A 20,272-nucleotide genomic window follows, 5' to 3' on the forward strand; every position below is an offset into this window, starting at 1 on the left:
AAGGGTTTCAAGAGCGTCGAGGCACCGTGGACGGGCTGCGTCCCAGACGAGGTGGAGGTCTCCAATTGGTCAGAGTTGACAGCTCTGTAGGTGGGCAGCGGCTCCTCCTCGGACCCCATCAGCAGCGCCTCCTCCTCATCATCATCCTCTTCCTTCATCTCCACCATCGCCGTGCCCTCCTCTGAGCTGATGGGTGGTACATCCCAGTAAAGAGCCAGGACGACAAACTGGAGCAGCACCCACAACAGGCACATGAAGATCTGAGAGTAAGGAGGAAAAAGATTAAACACATCCTCAAATATTTACGTCTTTTTACAACATCAAAATCCAAGAAAACTCTCAGGAGAGATAAAGCGTTGGATATATGAAGGAGAGTGTGGAAGACATAAAGTAACCTGGCACGATGAAATATAGAGAGACGTGCAGCGTCACATTATGTGGAACAATGGAATGTAAGAGCTTTGTTATATCTCATTTAAGCTGCAACTGTTCTACAGGTGTTTTATTCAGAGACTCGTGAGGTGGAAATAGATCGATTTCAGTTGATACGGGCCAGAGTATTGCTGCAGCCATTTTTGTATTCTTCTACAAAGAAGATAAAAGAAGACGTGTGAGCCAGGAGGAGTGCAGAATGTGGAGCGACTATTTCTAAAGGTTGTTTCTGTATTCATGAGGCTTTCAGAGAACCTGAGATTACTGATTATCTGGATGCTGTTACCCCAGGAGATGTATATTTGTTCACAACAAAGGGCCCCAGTTTGAAATCACACAGCCGCAGGAACAGGTTGAACGCCGGCCCTGGAGAGAGACAGGAAGAAGAACTTTAAAGAGGAGAAGGAGTAAAAACAGAGGATGTGTGGAGGCGGTAGCCTCCATCTTATTGAATGTCTCCCTCTCACGGTTGAAACTGAACATCAAAGAAGACATCACATCGTCTCCCGTGTCTGATATTTCTCAGAAGACAGAGGAGGTGAAATGACCCCTCTCTCTGCGGTAAGATGAAGGGGGGGAAAACTGACCCACAAGGAGGCCAGCTTGTCGACAGGCCATGACGGCTGCGAAGATGCCAGCGCGCTCCTCTGGCTTAGTGCTCCGAGTCAGGAAACCAAAGATGGAGGAGCCCGCTCCTGCGCCGACACCTGAGAAGGAAACAGCATCTTTCTGTGACACCTCACAGCCGTGCTGATACAGTACATGCTTTGGCTGTTATTTCATGACATGCATGCATGTGAGCGGGAGCGCGTCACCTGTTACAAGACGACTGGATAGCAACAGCCACTTTGAGTATCCAATAAAATACATGAAGTTACCTGAGGACAGATGAAGATGAAAATCATGCTGAGAAATGCGTCTCGAGTGTGAAACAAACGCTTCACTTAAAGGTTGTGACTGAAATACCAGCAGCAAAAAAAAAAAAAAAACATGAAATATGCACAGACATTCCATGGTGCCCTGGTGATGAAGCCATTTTGTGTAAAGTAGTGTTCAATTTACGGCCACTAACTTGAAGGTAACTACCATCATGCATTGCACATTCAGGCTAAACAAAGGAAACATTTAGATGAAAGGAATTACCTGAAACATGGACCCTTTATACTGCTTTACATTGAAGGTCTCTTCAGTATAGTGTAGTGAATAATGAATGAGCCCAAGTACGAGCTACAGTTTGAGTTTTACACAAACACAGTCGTGCCAGTGGCTTCTATAATCAGACTCGATGTGGTTCACCTTGTGGTTTGATTACTCACCGGCAATCTCAAAAAGATTGGAGAAAAGGATGATGGACTTTGTAGTTTGGTTCCGATCTGACCATAACCCAAAAAGTGGGCCTGTGAGCAGTCCGCTCAGACTGAAGGCAGACAGACCCAGACCCAGGAAGTAAGGGGGGGCCTCCAATATCTGCAGATAACTCCATATTGTAGGCAGAATGACGGCTGAGACCACCAGAGAAGCACGGAGGAGGACGAGTGTGGAGGAAAAGGAGGGGAGATGTGTAAATGACGAGCCTTGTTTACTCACACAGAGAATAAATATATTCTGTGATGACTGCTTGAAGCCAAAATGCCAGGCAGATTTTGCTCTAATGAGGCCATTATCTCATGTCCTCAAGTCCATAAAGCTGTAATAATGAACTTACCGTACTCAATGCCATTCAGCATAAATATCAATCCAATAGTAAGAAAAGTTAGATTCCTCTTTTGGAGATAATCCATTGTGCTCAATGACTTGCTGCCTTTTATACGCCAACCTCTTGCTGCACATGTTGTTCAGAAATGTCGTTCAGCGGCATTATCAGATGACAGGAAACCCTGTGTGTTCAATTAGTCCAACTTGCTGCCCCCAATAGTTGGAGGAATTTGTCCCAACATTGTGAAGGTAATTTTTCGAACTTCTTAGAAACGGAAAACTGGGATCATACGAGGAGGCTTCTCCTGCAGAAGAAGTTTCAGCAGGGTTGAGACCTGAAAACACAGGGCAGAATACATCAAATCAGCAGTAGAAAACAACACAGTCCAGTGAGATTATCGCAGTAGTCCGTTTCCATTAGCCATTTATGTTAAAGAGGAAATTCTCTTTGAGTCACGTCCGCAGCGCATGCACCACACTGAGAGCCTCTCGGTCAAGGCAATGTCTCCGGTTACCAGGTGAGGTAAAGTACACTGAGCTTTATACATTTTTAATCTTGTTTTCTTCAGTTTCACCAAAAGCACTTTATTCTCCCACAGCCCAGTGAAGAAGTGTGCCAGACCTATCTGCCCTCTTGCAGGCCGTAGATATGAATAACTTTGCCGTTCACAAACACGATGTCTCACACGCAGTAATACAAACATACAGGGTATAAAACATATCAGATAAACTGCAATTACATTTCCCAGAATAAGATGCCTTATTCCCCTCAAAAAAATAATGCTCTTTTGAATTCAACACTGAATAAATTAGGTATGGCACTGCTGTCTGTTGTATTGAATAGTTGGCTCTATTCTCAAGCTACTGTGGTGTTCCCAGCCTTGGGCTTGTTATATTAAACTGAACTGTCACCAAGTTAATACCTCCATATGTTTCTCCAGCAAACCATGAATAATTCAAGGAGTTTGGATTGTTTGAATAACACATATAAACTTGCTCAGCAACTTGCACTCTTGACACACACTGTCGGAACAATGTGAGAGGTTTCCAGCTCGACGGGCCAACAGGATAATAAAATGTTGCAGAACAAGCATGTTTGGGTCAGTATCTGTGTGTGTGTGTGTGTAAATGTCCGTAAAGATGGTTGATCTTCTACGAACATGTACCGTCATCATGCTGTTTCATTCGGTGTAGAAAGTTAATATTCAAGAAGGGATTCATTCTGCTTTTCTGTGACAAACTGCTACGTGCAGCTGAGCCTCACGGGCCCACTGAGAGGCCATTAGCATCCTACCTGTCTTACTGTACCTGTGGTGGTTCCTATAGAAACACACACGAGGGTGGAACATGTTGTCGCACTCACCTTTGAGCCTTGGTAAACAACAGGAAGCCTCCCAGTGAATAAACTGTAATCTGGTTCACTCACTCACCGTGCATCATCTGAGACACAAGACGATCAGCGGTTGACGGAACAGAAGGACATTTTGACTTTCAGAGAGAGAAGAGCTTGTTAGGCGGATTCACATACTCAGGACTGGGAGGTGGCCGAGACAGAGATAGGAGTGGGTATGTTCTTGAACACAGCTTCTCCCCGGAGGTCCATCCCCATTAACATCAACCTGCAGGGTGCTCGCAGGCGGCAGACACGGTAAGAGAGGACCATCGACCGGGCGGAAAAGTCTTAGAAAACACTGTTGTGACACCATTAGGTGGAGTTTTATAACAAACCTCCACATTCAGATTTCCAGCCCCTGGACACATATGAGCATGCATGACAAATTATATATGTCTGAAAAGCCAGATGCATAGTTTTGAGCAGTTTGAACTGACTAAAATCGATTTGTATTGCATTACAGGCGAACAGATTTAGCCTATCAAGGTCAGTTCACATGTCAGAAGAAGAACTACTTTAAAAACTAATGTCCTCTGTGAATCTGGAGGAAGCTATTTGACAAAATATTATCTGATGAGGTCATAGACTTAAATCTTTAGCCACAGGAGCTGCTTCCACTCCGTCCCAAAGTTTAAACTTGCAAATAAATCTCAATCTTTGAACTCGTGCAAACTATGTTTTTTATTTTAAAAAAGTCAAAATCTGTTCGGATACTTTCAGCCCTGAAGGGAATTCTGTAGTTTGAAAGAATAGAACATTTATCAAATGAACCAAATCATTTTCTGCGTCGAACACGAAATTTGATAAGGCATCGAATCAGAAATCTTATTTGAATCACTGTTGGATAAAATCATTACATCCCGTGTGTGTGTGTGTGTGTGTGCGTGTGAGAGACACAGAGAGCTCCTTCCCACAGCGACAGCGCAGGAGCAGGAGTGGAGTAGCGGGGTGGATGGGCGTGGGGGGCAGCGAGCTCGGACACAGATGCCGGTGGCGAGTGTCGGGGAGGACAGAGCCGTCCTGCTGGGCTTCGCCATGATGGCCTTCTCTGTGCTCATGTTCTTTGTGGTCGGCATGACTGTGGTCAAACCTTATGTCAACAGGTGCACTCTAGTTTGTCTGCTGATGCTAGAAGATTATGTCATATGATAGACAGTCCTGTGACTTATAGCATGCGATTTTAAACAATTAGGGCTGACAGTTGTTGTCATTATTCATAGTTTGTCAATTGTCACAAGTTTATATGGGCTGAAGATATTCAATTTAAAATAATATCAAATGAAAATAGAAAATCATTACATTTAGGAAGGAAGCTCTGGCTTGGACAGATCAAACTGTTGCCCTTGTTTTCCAGTAACTGGGAGGAGGAGGCCAGCTGTGTGCTGCTGCAGGCCGACATCCTGGAGGAGTGGGTGGACTGCAGAGGTGTGAGCACTGTGCCTTGCCTCAGGGTTACGGTTAACCTCACAGACTCCAATCAGAGGGCTTTTCTCCACTTAGACGAGGAGTCGGTCCTCCTCGCTCCTGAGGTAGGGATTAATGGCTGTAAATTCCAGGTTTTAGGTCCTAACGTACAGCTTTATGAGCCCCGGGTTTGAATCTGCTTCATATCAGGTGTGGCTTGTCGACTGTGAGGGAGGAACACCTGCAGGTTACTCTAAGACCTCGAGGAGAGGGTTTGAGCATTAAGACTTTATGTCTATGTACTACAACATTGTATTAGAACAAATCAAATGTTGCTTGCCCTGGACTCACAGTCATCCATGTTTTCATATTAGACATCTAAGCAGGGACTTGAGAAAGCACCTGTGAGAGAAGTGAAGGCAAAAACAAGATGACAGGATGGAAAACTACTCTGAATCCTGCACCCTTGTGAATAAGCCAGCACATATTATTAGGAGATGCTCTCATGCTGCACTTCTGCTCCATTCAGAACATTTTTTTCAGTGATAGTGCAGCACATGGAGGCTAGGAAGGGCTGCTCTTTCTTTTCTTTTTCAACTGACAAAATACTGAATCAAAAAAGAAACTTGCAGCTCGTCTCACTGATTGCAATCAGTGCCGCAGGCTGTAACAAGCAGGTCACTTGATAAAAATTACACTTGAATCACATCTCTTCTTTCTCAGTGTTTCTACGTACCCAAATGTCAGATGGACAGAACAGAACTTCAGGAGGACGTCCTGAAAGTGAAAAACAGCTTGGACACTCAGCTGGGGAGCACGTCGTCGTGCGTCACTGACCAGGCAAGGCACCCCAGGGACGTCATCCTGAGCAGGAAGTACACCTTTAAGAATGCCCTGTATGCATTGCTGTGGCCCTGTCTGATGCTGGGCGGAGGAGCTCTGCTGGTGGGCCTTGTGAAGCTGACACAGTGCTTGGCCCATCTCTCCTCGGAGATGTGCAGTGACGCTGCAGTGGGCTGGCTGACGTCAAGATACACTCGGGGCAAGCTGTACGGAATCCTCCGGGTACCCAGCATGCAGTCTCCGTCATGACATATCCAGTGCTTGTGCTGCGACATGCCAAAAAATGTGAATACGTAACTTGTGTTTAATGTGAACCGGGGCAAGTAGTATACAGAAATCAGAGTAAGATTTTGATCTTGAGTGTGTCAAAAGTCCAAGAAAGAGTAGTCCAAACTGAATGCATACTGCATGCAACAGTAGCTATACTTTGTGAGGGCAGCTATTACTGAAGCTTTATCCCACATGAATGTCAATCTTATCATGAAGCACAACAGTGCAAACGTGCCTTGTAAATTACATAGATTTTGCTTGCAAAACAAGCAATTAAATAAAAATGCCTGGTCATCTATTTAGATAGGGAGAAATGTTTTTATTCAACAGTACAATAAATGAATGCATACAGGTTTCTTTTAATCAGACATTGTCATATGAGGATAACTAAAACAAGTATTTGAAGAGTTTTTCATGATATATATACTCAGATGGATATATAACTAACATATGGGTTCTGGGTCTTTTAAAAACATGCAGGGTAGCGTCGTCCTCCTTATTGTGCTTACAGACTTCCACTTAGGGCAAGAGATCTCCACTTGGCGTGAAGATCGTACACCGACAACAGCATCGAGTCCTCGTCCTTCATTCAACAATCCACCTCTGCTTTGTCATTCATATCATTTCAACAACTAGAAGCTGTCTACTGGGTTTTGTATGAGGATGGTGCACATTATGCATGATTCCGGCTTTTTTTTTTTTTGCTTTTTTTTTTTTTTTGGTTAGCAGTTACATTTACGAGTTTGCTTACATTTAAAAATACAAAAATATATTACCTCTGTAGTAATTCAAGGAAAGCATTTGCACGTGTAGTAGCAGTTATCAGCATCTGTTACCTTCATTGTGACTTTGTTGTACCTCACACAAGTAACAAGGTCATTTCTGTACATGAAATTCAAGTAAACAACATCAGGTCAAACAAAAAAAAAAAAAAAAGTAGATACTCGAGGACCTCATGCATGATGCAGTGTGAGAAGAAGAAACAATTACAAAGGGAAATAGCATGATTTAGAGAGTTCTTCAATAAAGTTCATGGGGTCTAGTTTTCTCGGTTTGGGTCCGGCCCACTGCTCTGTCGCCTGTACAGAAGCACATCTCACTCGGATCGGTTTCCCGGGTGTTTTTTAAGTCCGTAGCCAGGTACAGAAAACAAAAAGTGGACTTTCAGACAGACTTGAGTGTCCAGGAAACCGCCCTGTTGTGTATCATTTGGTAAAGCTGGAACATTTACTGACCTCTTACGTATGCGTCTGTGTGCAGTGAGCGAACCTGCAAAGACTATTCTTCCACACATAAGGGTGACAATCATCAGAGAGAAGAGGGAAGAAGACACTTGGAAGGTTGACAAAAAAAAATTCACTTCGGTTACTTTTCTTTACCTGGACGTCACGATCTGGGACCATATGGCAAAAAGTGAGGAGAGAGTCTGTCTTCAATGACCTGTCAAATGTGTGACTGAGAACAAGAAGACAGGAGCAAAACTCGACTGATCAAACATTATACAGATGGCTTAGATTGACGCTCCAGATATAAACCTGGTGAGGAGAAGCAAAAAGGCAGGGTCCAAAGGCGTTTCTCACAGTTCTTTTTGTTGGGAAGAAGTAGAGGATTCTGTTACAGTGCAGCATTTTGTTTTTCATGTAATGTCTGTGGAAAGTTCACTGACACACTCGTCTGTGTGAGCATGTCGGGGGGGAGATGAATGTCTCTCTCTTGTCCTACTCTGACATCAACTTTTTCCTTTTTTTCCTGCAGTCGACAGTACATATTAGGAATCACAACTTGCATAGTGTAACAGCACAGCACACAAAAGGAACCCTGCACATCCCACATCCCACATCCCCCCTCCCACTGCATTTCTTGCCTTTCATCAGCCAATTAAGAACATCTTCAACAGGTCGACCAGCAGAAAGGTTTTCTCCGGTCCGTCTGCGTTCCGACTGCGAGGGGTGGACATCAGACACAAAATAATACTGATAGACGAAACGAAACACAAACAAATACTGCAGAGATCAGTGCTATGAGGACAGACAAGAGACTTGGAATAGCCGTGACTATTTTTTTTCTTCTTTTTTTCTTTTTACAATAAGACAGCTAAATAGTGGGGTTACACATCTAGTACTTTGGCTCAGTAGAAAATAGACTCAAAAAGGAATATGTGCACCGAATGCATACAAGTCTATGGATATACCGCTGTACAAAAGTCAGTTATCTGGCGTTGTTTCTAAACTGAGGACACGTCATCTGTAGGCTACAAATAAGTTGCTATTTCAGTTAGCGTTACGTGTTAAATGCTATCTAAGTGTAACAACATGTCCCCCCATCAGTTCCGCAGTTGTTTTTCATGATTGTAAAGAGGTGATCATGATTTTGTGGTCACCCGCCAGGCCTCTCATTGTCCCTCTCCTTCTGTCTCAGCTAGCCTGGCTGTGTGTGCCGATATCTCCCTCGCCTTCATCAGTTTAAAATAGGTAGTGGAAAAAGAAGCAGTGAGTTCACCTTTAGAAAAACCGTCTGTGCTTCATGGTACACCGCTTCATGATGTTGCTTTCTTAATGCTGATGGTTGTAGATGTACTGAAAGAAAAAAATCTAGTAGTAGATAGTCTGTTCACACAAAAGAAGGCAAACGTTTTGTCGAGGTCCATTACACTTGCTTAGTTCCTATGAAGAAGACTGATGAAATATGACGTCATCTGAAGTTCATAGTGCAGGGAGAGAGAGAAAAGTCAGAAACCTGTAGAAACAGGAGCATTTAGGCATTTTGTCCCTGAAATAGGCCCTTCTAAGCACCCTTATGTTGTGGTGCTCAGGCAGGTAATGTTTCAGAGTCACACGCTGGCAGAAGTATTACCAGGCCTTAGGGTGTTTGGGGAAAACACCTCGCTCGCTTCTCAATATTCTTTTGGTTCTTAGTGTGCTGTTGTTGCCACGGTCCTTTTTACTCCTCTCATGTATTAGTCATCATTTCAGTTCATGGCATGCTGGCGGATTGTGTGGAAGATCCAGTCCATCTTGGTAGTCCAGCCGCCGTGGTGAGCGTCGTTCATCTGCTTCATGAAGTAGTCCAGGGCCTCCTGCTCCGTCTTGTCCAAGGCCAGCGTCTTTCTGATGTAAGCGATGTCGTCAAACGACTGCAGCTCGGGCATCCCTGAGCCCAGCATCATGGAGAAGAGGTTGATGAAGAGGTTGGCATGCTGCCGGATTGCCAGGTACGCCTTGTAACACATCTCCTGGAACCTGAGGGAGGAGAAAGAAAAAAGAAAATACAACACGGGATACAAGCATGGAAGAAAAGACAAGTGAGTGATATTCTGCAAAACCCAGAGAAAACAAACTTTTGCTGCCGGTACCTTTCAAACTCCCTTGTTTTGGTGCACTCTTGAGTTCCTTTGCTGATAACGATCAAGAAGTCCTGTGTGAGCACAAAGGGAACGCGTTCTCTCTTGTAGCCAAACTTCTTCTTTTTGTGGTCGAGGAAATGGCCAAAGTCTATGTGGAACAGCTGTGAAAAGTAAATATGAATTAGCTCATTTTTTTTTTTTAAAGAGAGAAACGGTAAGTACGCATGTATACACACAGAAAATTAATCCTAATGCAATCCTTACCTGTCCATCATCTTTGACCATGATGTTGCTGTTGTGTCTGTCCCCTATGCCCAGGATAAATGTGGCTACACAGTAGCCTGCACACGACCGCGTGAACAGATCTATGGCCTGGTCATACCTGAGAAATCAAACAAATGGAAAATAATAACAATTCAGTGGCTGTATAGAACTATTTCCATTTTTTTTAAATGTGTTTTTAGACAGCAAGTCTTCACATTAGTCTTTATATTATCACTAACACCCTGTGGACACCCTACATGATCAGGAAAAGCTGTATAAATCACTGTTTTTGCCACTCACATCTCTCCCTTGTTCTTATCCTTGAGCCACTGATGCAGTGTGTGGCTGTTGAACTGCAGTGCCCCCTTCAGGCCTCCTTTACACTGGATCTGCATGATGGTGTGAGAGTTCCTCACCACCTCGATCAAACCCACACAGTCACCGATTGACAGACAACCGTACGGCAGCATCCTGGGAGAGGAAGGACAAGAAACATAAAGGGAGGCAGAAATAATTAGGGCAGCAGTGACGGACTTCATATTAAATGACTTGGGGTGGCTTGCAGGGGTTGCCACTAATCTGCATTCAGGTATGAGTGCAGAACATGAAAGCATCCAGCGCCTGTTAATATGCACCTGCATCCTTGCTGTCATGGTGAAGTGAGGAGCCTACCTGAGATCAAGGCCTTGGTTCTGCCAGATGTTCTCCATTATCCTAATGATCTGCAGCGTCAGCATGTCCTGCCTCAGATCTGCGGAGGCAGAGAGACACGAGGAGGTGGGTGACAGTAAGGTGAATATTAGCTGCTATGCTGCTCTTTGATCAACTCCACGATGCATTATGGAGCAGAGCCGTCGAAGTAAATTTTGCCACAGACGGTGCAGCAAAATGCTCAAGCCGCTGCGCTGAAGTGTGATTCCAATAATGTGGCTTGTTCTTTCAGAATTCGATGTAAAGAACAGGGATAGGGTTGTGTTTGTGTGCCATCATACGCCCGACAGGCTTAGAATGAATTATGCTGCATGCTCAGCAAGAGCTTTTTCAAGTCTGTGTGTGTGTGTGTGTGTGTGTGCTGATACACAGCACGGGTGGGCAAATAGAGACACAGGGGAAAAACACAGAGACAAAACTCACCATCTCCATTTTTGAAGATGATTTCGTTGTTCTGAAAGAGCAGCTCTGACATCATATCTGGGTTTTCCCAGTTCAGCCATAGCGGTCGCTTGGCTGATGACATCATCCTGCATTCCTCCAGGCTGAAACAGAGACAGGGATATGTTTGAGGAGGAAATGTGCCTGTGCTCCCGAGTCCTGACTCAAAACAATATACACATTATTTCATCCCAAGCGAGTCATGTGGACCGAGTTTGCTGTAAAACGAGGCGGCGCTTCAGGAGCATGGAGTTCATAATGTCCCTAAATATACTCTATATACACACCAAACACTGGCATTGTGTTTACATAATAACATTTTAAGCCTTCGAGGGGAAAAGGCAAAAGCAACACCTGCAAAGGAAAGTAATATTCAATGCTATTTTTCAGAGGAGGGAGTTAGATGAGAGCGCTGATGTACCGGATGTTTCCCAGCTGGTGTGCCGGATTCAGTGGAGAGGTGAAGTTCTGCAGGGCGTCCATGTAATCAGGCCTTCTCATCTGCTCCACCAGAAACTTCATTTGAACCTTAAAGAAGAGAAACCATCGTATGAGTTAATCAAACAGTAGTTTCAGGCAGCTGGCGAGTCCCTCGACCTTGTAGATGTACGGTGAGTACAGTCTGCCTGCTGCTGGTTTTCAACAACTAAAGGATGAACCTTCACAATGAGCCGAGTGCAGCTTCTACGAGCACCCGTCTTGTGCTGTGTGGCTGGGTGCTGGTCGTTACATCTCTGATAAAGGCTATCACTGGGTTGATAATGGTGCATTAAGATTAAGTTAATTTGCTAGTTAGCTAGCTAACCAATGCATTCACTTAGAAGCCATCACCAGGATGATTGACACTTTATTTAGTGGCCACAACCTCCTTCTTGTAGCCAGCACTTAAATATTAACCTGAACATTATTTGTGAGGTAGCGAACATAGTTTTTAAATGAGTACAAATCAGACGGTTTACTATGTCATATGTCTACAAATATTTGAATACTGTTCATTTTTAAATGGTGGCGTATTTAAGTGAAGGCCATTATTTGCTTTATTTGAGTGCAATTATAAGAGATAGACATTTTTGCCTGATGTACCGTTTTAAAAGTAATTCCATTGTATTCTAATAAGGAACAATAATTTGCTATTGCGGCACTTTTCACTTCCTTAAAAGGCTTTTACTGTGAAACATCTACTGTTGACCTTCAATAACAGCAGCTGAACGTCAATAATGTTCAGGAAAATACAGTCAAGCTGAAATAAACAGAAAATAAATAAACAATCAATATATATATATATATATATATATGCGCTTAGAGTATGCTTGACATTATTATTAAACATATCACAATTCATGCCAGTTTGTATTTAAGAACATTCTGAATTAATACATGGCTATTATAGCAGCAAGCAACTGAAAAAGCAAATGTCCAAACTATCATTCTACAGTATTGTACTGTGGCCTGATTGGTCCAGATGTTGGTAAGATTAAACTCAATGATTCAGTGAATCACAATTAACAGCTGCCGGCTATCAGATTACCTTCTGTGCCTCATCCTTTTTCTCCTGTTTGAGGAGGTCAGTGAGATTGATGAGTTTCTCCATGGCCTCCACCTGTCTGCTCAGGTGCTTCAGATACATGCCACAAGCCCGGCAGTACGACTCCAACAGCAGCCCAAACCGCTGGCTCACTGTCTTGTTGTGCATCTCTGACCTACACAAATGTAGGCAAGAGAAGAAGAAAAAATGAAGAGGCTGCCTGTGTGCTGATGGGAAATGTGTCCAGCCTCAGCTGTTTTCACATAACTTTCTTGCCAACCAGACAATTTAAAAGGGAAACTTTGCAGATTTTCAACCAGCTTTGTATCATTGCTATGTGGGTGGTATGTGAAAATGTTCGGCTTTCCTTCGTGTTACCGGCTCCCGGAGCTGCCCGCTCGTTTGCCAACGTGTGTCTGCCGCTTGCTTGAAACGCGTCATCCGGTGGCATTGCAACGATAGAAAGCTGCTTGAAAATTGGCCACGTTTCCCCCCGTAAGCGGCATTCAAACATCAGTTTAACCTTTCAAGTCACATACAAACGGCTCCACAAATTCTTGAAAGAAGACCTTTTTAAATTAACTCACTTCAAATGCCAGAAGAAAAAATGTCCTATCCTCTGATTGGTTAATGCCCTTTTCAGCAGGAAGCGTGCCAGTGGGTTATCAAGGTACTGCTCATACTTAAGAACCTGGGCACAAAAAAAACATAGAAAATACCAAAAAAACGTGTTATTTACCTAAAAACACTACTACAGTATATGACACTGAAGCATCAACTGAACCACACACCTGAACCAGTTGAATAAGGTACTGTGAGAGTTTGTCATCAGTTAAGTATTTCTCAAGGCACTTTACAGCAAACTCTCTGATCATAGGATCAGGGAAGTTGCAATCCAGCAACTCCATAGCTTGCTCTGGCTTGATAGCAGGCCAGTCCTTCAGGAGGCAATACATCTGAAATGAAAATATTAAAAATAAAGATAGATACACAGTATATGTTTTTTTTTAGCATTTTTGCATTTTTAAACAACCCTTACAATACATGAGACAGTGTGTTTGATCTGTGTAAATATCAGCTGAGGCGCATTAGTATAACTAAGTCAGGCACACACCCATTTCCCAAATAATGTCCTTCATTATAAAGGTGTGTCAGCAGTGGAAACCTGAGCTTACCTGAGCAATCTCATCTCTAGAGTTCCATTTCACAGCCAGGAGGATCTTGGGAAGGATCTCTGGCATGTTGACGCAGTCTTGTCTGAAATTGTTTGGGGAGAGAACAACTTAGTACAATGACTTTTATGTAAAACGTAATGGCTTTGACCCCTCAGAAACCCCATATATCGGCATACAAGTGCACAGCCATTACCTGTGTCTCCATAGAAAGTCTTTTTCCTGCTCAGTGATTTCAGACAGCGCATCTCTGTTACACACCTGTCGTAGCTGCTCATTGTCGGTGTCGGTCAGAGGGTTGTCACGCGCCAGTCTGTTACTCTAAGACACCATATAACACATGCAACAGAGCAAATGAAAACTGAACAATGCCAGTGCCGTATTGTGTCACACAGAACTGAATTAAAAGGAAGTTACTGTCTGTGGTGAGAGTGAACAACAATGTGGCGGCTGCTCAGAAGGATTATCAGATCTCAGTTAAACAAAACACACACAAAATTAATTCTCGTTATCTTACCAAACCGGTGTGGCAGTAATTAAAGCCAAGCTCTCTGGAGATATTCCAGTTTGCATGGTCCTCAATGATGGTCATTTCAGGGTACTTGACAGGGCAACTGAAATAGTCAAACTCCAGCTCCAGACAAGGGGTTTCCTGCAGCATTAGAAAGTGGTGGAAAAGGGAAAGGTGTTTACTGCGATCAAAGAAAGGTGCCTGTGTCAATGAGTATTTAATTAGGCGGGATAAGAGGCTTGAATCCGGCTTAAATCCGGCTCTGAAAATCTACAGGTCGTCACCAGCTCGATTCAAAGTGGGTCATGAAGGCTTAGGGGTCAGTCGCAGACATGAGCATAATACGAAGTTGAAAAGATTTGAAAAGATTATGTTTTATGCCATGTTATTCGATCGTCTTTGAGTTTCAATACGCTGGTCCGTGTAACTGAAAGTAATCTTCTTTAACAACCTGTGTGTACCTTAAATGACATTATAATTCTAAGATTTTGGCACATAGAGTTTTGCATGTTTTTTGCTAAATTACATTCTCTAGTTAACTGACACAAACAAACCTCTCAAGGAGAGCAACTGTCTGTTTACGTTTGAGATCTGTCCATCAAGCCGCTCTGTAAAGAAAGATGAGACACTCACCTTGTTTGGGTTAGAGCCTGTGACGCCGATAGGGTTGAGCAGGTCTTCCAGGCCGTGTGGGACAGGCCATAGGTTGAGCGCCATCTTCCCTGATACTAGTGTGTGGGTGTAGTCAAACAGGTTAATGTTGCCCCAGGCGAGAGGACAGTGCTCCTGCAGGAAAATACCAGAAAGATGATGCATATGAAAATGATTAGAGAGGCAACCGCTCGAGGCTATGGAACGGACGGGAGCCGCTTATTTCCCATGATTATATTAGCTGACTGTGAGAACGGCTTTAATTCAAATAGGAATCAAACGAGAATAGATTTGAAAATGTACTATGCTCTAAGGTTTTCGTGATATTACTTGGTTGTTGTTTTCCTCGTTAGTGGCAGAGATAACCATTACAGCGCTGGACTCAAATTACCTAACCCTGCACGAGGAGATTCACAGGAAAACGATGTCTGTATGTGATCTAGGGTTACTGTTCTACCGTATTGATATCAGCCTTACTGTTTACTGTTTACTCTCCCACTGCCGTGTCAAAGCTGTATTAAGTTACTGCTCATACAAACCAAACAGTTCCTACTCCTGCTGCTTCACAAGTGTTCAGCTGGTGAAACTCACTGCAGTGGCTTTTATTGTGAAGCGCTCGGACACAGGAAACGCAATGTATTTGTCCCTAAGCTTGTCGTTTTTGAAAACTGCGTCTACGGAACATGACATTGTCATTTTTGGTACTTTTAGACGGCCAATCAGCTTAATCTATTGCAGAAAGTATTGAAACAAGAGGGAGCAACCACATCGGATCACAGCTTCTCATGGCATGATGGAAGGACAATTGACTTTGTTATTACAACACTGCTAGTTTGTTTGGCTGCACTGAAAGCAGATACACCAGTTGCTTTTTTGACATACTTCTTGCGAAGTAGCTGCTCGAGTAGTGTTTAACTTTAACAGTAGCTGACCTCTTTAGCTCCCTTCCTTCCTTTCACAGAGCAGATGGAGAGGCAGAGTCGGGCAGCACGGGGGATGTCTGGAATGTACATGTCGTAGTTCAGCCACTCGTTCCACCTGGAATAAACAGGGAAGGTCCCATTAACATAATCAATCTCACTACGGTCACACAGCTCAGTGAGAGCCCAGAGTATAGAACGCCAGCCTTCACTGCGTACTACCTGGGGTTTGAGCAGGGCACGCGCAGGGTGTTGACGTTGTCACACAGCTGCTCTCCACCGTGGTATATCCCAGTCCTGACGTAGATCTAGAGCAGCCACAAGAACAACCGGTAAAGATATCGTTCACCGCATGTCTGACCGCATGAAGCGAAGAACACTGCGCTCCATCTTCTAAGAACCTCCGAGGTAGTGGAGCCGCGAGATTACAGTCAGAATGTATTTGTGTCAAACCAGAACAAAGCGGAGAAGCTATAAATAAAACAAGGTGAAGCAGTCATAGCACCACACCGGTGTACCTTGTCAATGTCTCTGATGTTGACATTGACGTAAGTGGCGCACAGTATCCTGATCCTCAGCGTCCCGTTGATAGTCCAGAGAGACTTGGTGGCTGTTTCCCCATTCATGTAGGGCGTTGCTGTGGATATTCGCCTTGCATACGACGGCATAGTGAAGTTGTCAATGGGCAGCTGGGAATACAGGCTGTCTTTTGCCATTAGCATCAAGTTGGGCATCCGTCCCAACATGATACAGCTGCGCACATACTGTCAAGGACACAGAAAGTGACATTTTGAAGCAGCCATGATTGTGACATTTGGAAGCCATTCATGCGGTTTGACATTTTGAGGCCCTTTCATACAATTTCTAGGTTTATCAACATGTAAATTATTGGATGTTACAAGTACAACTCAGCAGTAACAGAGACATTTAGTACTTATATAGCAAGATGTATACAGTCTCTATTCTTGAATCAGCACATTTTACAGGCATCACATTTTCTCGTAAATTTCGTCTCGTCATAAATGTCAAGAACATTTGTGTTGGATGATAATTTGATGTGAAATGGATCTCTCCCCCACTAAGTACAATAGCATCAGACGCAGCACATGTAAGATTAAACTAGATTACCTTGTACTGACTCAGAGGATATTTCTCCAGTAAGTACTCGTCACAGCCACAGACTTTGAGGATGTACTTTCCCTGATACTCCTGTACACACATCTTTAACTGCTCCTGGGAGAGCAGCATGCTACGTGTCTTCTTACGGATGGCTTCGGCAATCACCTGCTCTGGCACATAGTCATGGTTGATCTTAAGGGTGTACTTCTGTTTGTCATTGCTGGGTGATACAATAACCCATATGACCACAATGATTTGACCTGAGGGAAAGAGCACAAAGGTTTAATTGATATCATGTTATGTATGCAGAGAAGGAGCAAACAACACCACTGTAACATGTTTGCATAATACATTTTGAGCCCAAAGAAAAATGCCCCACCTTTATCTAGCTTGTTATAGATGTGCCGGGGAAGTTCTACAGAAGATTCTACATTGGGAGGATAGACGTACAAAGCTCTGCTGTGGGGTCCGTTAGTGTCTCTAAGGTCCACAGCCTCTTTGCAAACATTTAAAATGTTCCTTCTGAAGTCCTGCACTTCCGAGTCTTTCACCAAATCAAACTCACATATAGGCATTCCAATGGCAAAACCTGAAAGGAAGAACAAGCGCTTGATAAACATTCAACTTTTTTTCGCCATTTTTCATGACGTGAACAGTAAAACAGTATTAGGTTAATTCCCCTGACTGTGGGTAATGACAACGCCAAGGGCAACACACAGTACAATAATGTATAGTACAGTGGATTGTTATGCAACTGCATAATAGTTCATGAACCATACCTATCTCTCTGTTGAGAATTTTCTCTTCTCTGTTGCCTACTGGCTCAATGACTTTGAGGAAGGCCTGGAAGAGCCGAAGATCGCACAACCTCCTGGTCTCATCGTAAAACTCCTCCCGCTCTGCCTCCTGGGTGACACTGACAAAGATGTAGGAGCTCTCCTCCTGCAGCAGATGGTAAAGAGGGTACTTCCTGGCCTCTTTGAAAAGATCATGCTTGACTGTAATCAGCGTGGCCTCCCGGAGGCACTCCAACGTGAGAATCATGCCATTTGGTAGAAGGCAGTCCACTAGGATGCTGGGGGGCATCAAGTGCATCCCCCATAGTTCTCCCGAGGAAGGCCTTGGAGGCATGGTCGTGCCAACAAATCTGCTATTTTCAGAGTCCACTAATTATCACATGTGCAATGTCAACCAACTGCGAGAAAGAAGGAAACGGGATTATATAAGAATCACTGACCTGTGCACAATAATGCAGAGCGCTTGTGGTAAACATTTGACTTAAGCAATGCTAGAGCTGCATAGTGACCGCATATAAATATGCTAAATATACACTTGTGGGGGTACCCCAATGTATCATGGGTTGCCAAAAAAATTATATAAAATGCAGTAACAGCATAACAGGGAATGTCTGTAGCACCACTCTATATTTCTTCGTTAAGTGTTTGTGAGCAGACTATATTGCACAAAGCCGTTATGTGGAGTTAGTTTCGATCAGTTTGCTGGCTAACTGTAACGATGTCACTAGCGGTAATTTAAGATGTCAATGCACACTTTCGTAAATTATTATAGCGTTAAGCAAGTAACGTTATCTTAACCCAACGACAACATAACGTGTCATCACATCAGACAGAAATACAAATCTATGAAAATAACTTTCGCTTAAGTGAGTGGGTGTTAAAATAACTCGCGCTAACTCAAAGAGGGCAGCAAATTAACTGATAAATGTCCAGTGATGTCGAATGGAAGCACTTCAAACACCATGTAAACAAACACGTTTGCTAACAAGCATTAGCATTACACACACATTAGTTAGTTATAGCTTGTAGCCTGGGCTTGACAGTCACCTCGACTAGTTCGTGTTGTGCTATTCGGTGGATCAACATTAGGTGTTGTTTCTTAGCTCGCTAGGAAACCATGCTAGCCAAGTTCTCTAAGCAGATCAATGTCATCTAACGCTACAATATGAACACCTCGACTGATACACAAGCTACTGTTAAGTCTGGCGTACAGTTTGTCGCGTGGGTAACTGGGTAACGTTAGCTGCTTAGGATAACAGTAAAAGCGAACACACAACAAAACACGTCAGAAACAAACACAAAGCTAACTACCTGTGTCCGATAGCTAACGCCAACCGGTTAGCCGCAAAGCTAGTCTGCCAGTACACCCATTAGCAGCTGCTAGCTGAGTAAATCCCATCCGTGCCCGCTCGGCAAGTCTCAAGCAGCGGTGCTAGCTCTAGCTTGTTAGTCCATCCAAACAATGACACTGAGGGGTCGGGACAGACCCGGTGTAAGTGGAGAGAAGACGCTCCCAGTGATCGTGTGAATATGCTGTGGTGGAATAAGTCTATAATGCTTCATTATGTTCTTCATCGTGCTGTCACGAAAATAAACTGAACAGTTTGGTAGCACGCTAGCTCCACATAGCTAACGGTAGCCTGTTCGAAGGCTGCTAGCAAGCTCATCATCACGGACCGCCCTCCCACACAGAGTGAGCGAGCTGGTGGAGAAAAGCGGGTTGTCGTGAGAGGAGGCTGGGAGCGGAGACCGCTTGTTCACTGTTTACTTCAATAGGACATTAAATGCCTCTTACGAAATGCAACTACAATGAGAAAAAAAACTCTGTTGCCAGAGACAGTCATATGCAGAGCCGTCAGAACAAGCATGTGTGTGTAGGGAGCCCCCCCCCCCCCCCACCAAAAAAAGGTCCGATGAGGAAAAGTATTATAGTTGCATGATTCATACATTTTATTGCATACTTTGTTTTATTGCTTAAACTCAGGACATTATGTCTTCTCTTTACCACTGCATAATATTTCAATGGAATTCAGTTGGACGTCATAAGCAACATAAAACATAATGCCCATTGGTCTGAACTTGATTGCTTCATCCATGCATTTCCAAACAGGAATATTCTCCAGAAATCTTGGCCACCACCAATCTTGGTCAGCAGCAGGCCCTATGTGTGTTTTGGTAGAGATAAAAACCTTTTGGAGCCCTTTCATGTCTTCAAAATAAGCAAACTAATGTAAGAAGATTGTGCAGCCTTGGCAGAAGTGCTCTCTGTGTGGTTTCTAGGGCAAAAACATCCTGGGAAGATGATGTTTTATTTCTGCTGTAGGGCCACAGTGTGTGACCATATCGCTTAGTCACTGCTTCTATTATTTTATTGTTTTGATGTTTATTTATGAGGTAACCTGTAGGTGGATGCAGTAGTTTTTGTGTTGAAGAGTGAACTGGAATCTGAGATCAGAATTTCTTTTTTCTTTTTTGGTAAACTTACATTGTGTAATAATGTCTCAATCACTTCGATTTTTAAAGTGTAATTATGTGTTTTGTGTTGTATGGTGAGCTAAATATCCAGAACGTTTTTAAAAAAGTCATGGCAGACAAAAAAATCATGTCAGGTCAGGTTATGAACACCTCATGTTCATAATGAGAGACCAACACATATAATTTGGTCGCTGAGATAACAAATAAGAACATATTACTGTCCTGTAATCGCATGTGATCATCAAAATATAGAAACGTTGTTCCTCAACATTAACAATGCATATAGAAAACATTTCAGACTGACTG

At 43.4% G+C, this 20,272-nt stretch overlaps 3 protein-coding genes across 10 annotated transcripts in view; 1 reads left to right on the forward strand and 2 right to left on the reverse strand.

Annotated features, from left to right (window-relative positions):
- mfsd8l2 (major facilitator superfamily domain containing 8-like 2) overlaps window positions 1–2,216 on the reverse strand; it is a 6,858-nt gene extending 4,642 nt beyond the window's left edge. Inside the window, exons 1-6 of the mRNA XM_076098654.1 lie at window positions 2,138–2,216; window positions 1,749–1,934; window positions 1,248–1,310; window positions 1,020–1,139; window positions 719–798; window positions 1–260 (exon numbers count right to left, since the gene is read on the reverse strand). The exon at window positions 1–260 is cut by the window's left edge and continues 23 nt beyond it. Coding sequence (XP_075954769.1) covers window positions 1–260; window positions 719–798; window positions 1,020–1,139; window positions 1,248–1,310; window positions 1,749–1,934; window positions 2,138–2,213 — 785 coding nt within the window. The 5' untranslated portion in view covers window positions 2,214–2,216. The remainder of the gene's footprint in view (window positions 261–718; window positions 799–1,019; window positions 1,140–1,247; window positions 1,311–1,748; window positions 1,935–2,137) is intronic.
- A 2,276-nt stretch (window positions 2,217–4,492) lies between these two features.
- Window positions 4,493–6,016, forward strand: kcnmb3 (potassium calcium-activated channel subfamily M regulatory beta subunit 3). Its single transcript, XM_076097668.1, has 3 exons — window positions 4,493–4,623; window positions 4,875–5,049; window positions 5,648–6,016. The coding sequence occupies exons 1-3, from the start codon at window positions 4,505–4,507 to the stop codon at window positions 6,014–6,016; spliced, it is 663 nt and encodes a 220-aa protein (XP_075953783.1). The 5' UTR covers window positions 4,493–4,504.
- Window positions 6,017–6,335: 319 nt separating this feature from the next.
- Window positions 6,336–19,189, reverse strand: LOC142956217 (phosphatidylinositol 4,5-bisphosphate 3-kinase catalytic subunit alpha isoform). Of its 8 annotated transcripts, none has more exons than XR_012956008.1 (23): window positions 18,803–19,189; window positions 17,474–17,889; window positions 17,074–17,283; window positions 16,704–16,954; window positions 16,094–16,339; window positions 15,798–15,883; window positions 15,588–15,693; window positions 14,638–14,790; window positions 14,011–14,145; window positions 13,690–13,814; window positions 13,497–13,578; window positions 13,113–13,277; window positions 12,909–13,012; window positions 12,325–12,496; window positions 11,218–11,324; window positions 10,779–10,900; window positions 10,317–10,395; window positions 9,945–10,115; window positions 9,645–9,762; window positions 9,390–9,541; window positions 8,537–9,276; window positions 7,902–7,977; window positions 6,336–7,786 (listed from the first exon to the last, which is right to left on the reverse strand). XR_012956008.1 is itself a non-coding variant. In XM_076097666.1 (21 exons), the coding sequence occupies exons 2-21, from the start codon at window positions 17,823–17,825 to the stop codon at window positions 9,006–9,008; spliced, it is 3,207 nt and encodes a 1,068-aa protein (XP_075953781.1). In that variant the 5' UTR covers window positions 17,826–17,889; window positions 18,979–19,189; the 3' UTR covers window positions 6,336–9,005. The 8 variants fall into 8 exon arrangements, 2 of the variants coding, with proteins under 2 accessions (XP_075953781.1, XP_075953780.1); XR_012956007.1 differs by having other exon boundaries at window positions 7,902–8,010; XR_012956003.1 differs by having other exon boundaries at window positions 6,336–8,773; window positions 8,891–9,276.
- Between the last annotated feature and the right edge of the window lie 1,083 nt (window positions 19,190–20,272).

The sequence above is a fragment of the Anarhichas minor genome, unplaced genomic scaffold (assembly GCF_050575085.1).
Source record: "Anarhichas minor isolate MPS153535 unplaced genomic scaffold, ASM5057508v1 ptg000024l, whole genome shotgun sequence".
NCBI classification, from domain to species: Eukaryota; Metazoa; Chordata; class Actinopteri; order Perciformes; family Anarhichadidae; genus Anarhichas; species Anarhichas minor.

Excerpts from the sequence above, each read along its gene's own strand:
- kcnmb3 (XM_076097668.1), top strand. The coding sequence starts at position 4,505 with ATGCCGGTGGCGAGTGTCGGGGAGGACAGAGCCGTCCTGCTGGGCTTC. Across the intron at positions 4,624-4,874 it reads GTCAAACCTTATGTCAACAG|TAACTGGGAGGAGGAGGCCA; the intron begins GTGCACTCTAGT and ends CTTGTTTTCCAG. Across the intron at positions 5,050-5,647 it reads CGGTCCTCCTCGCTCCTGAG|TGTTTCTACGTACCCAAATG; the intron begins GTAGGGATTAAT and ends CTTCTTTCTCAG.
- LOC142956217 (XM_076097666.1), bottom strand. The coding sequence starts at position 17,825 with ATGCCTCCAAGGCCTTCCTCGGGAGAACTATGGGGGATGCACTTGATG. Across the intron at positions 15,694-15,797 it reads GTGCCCTGCTCAAACCCCAG|GTGGAACGAGTGGCTGAACT; the intron begins GTAGTACGCAGT and ends TGTTTATTCCAG. Across the intron at positions 10,116-10,316 it reads AACCAAGGCCTTGATCTCAG|GATGCTGCCGTACGGTTGTC; the intron begins GTAGGCTCCTCA and ends TTCCTCTCCCAG.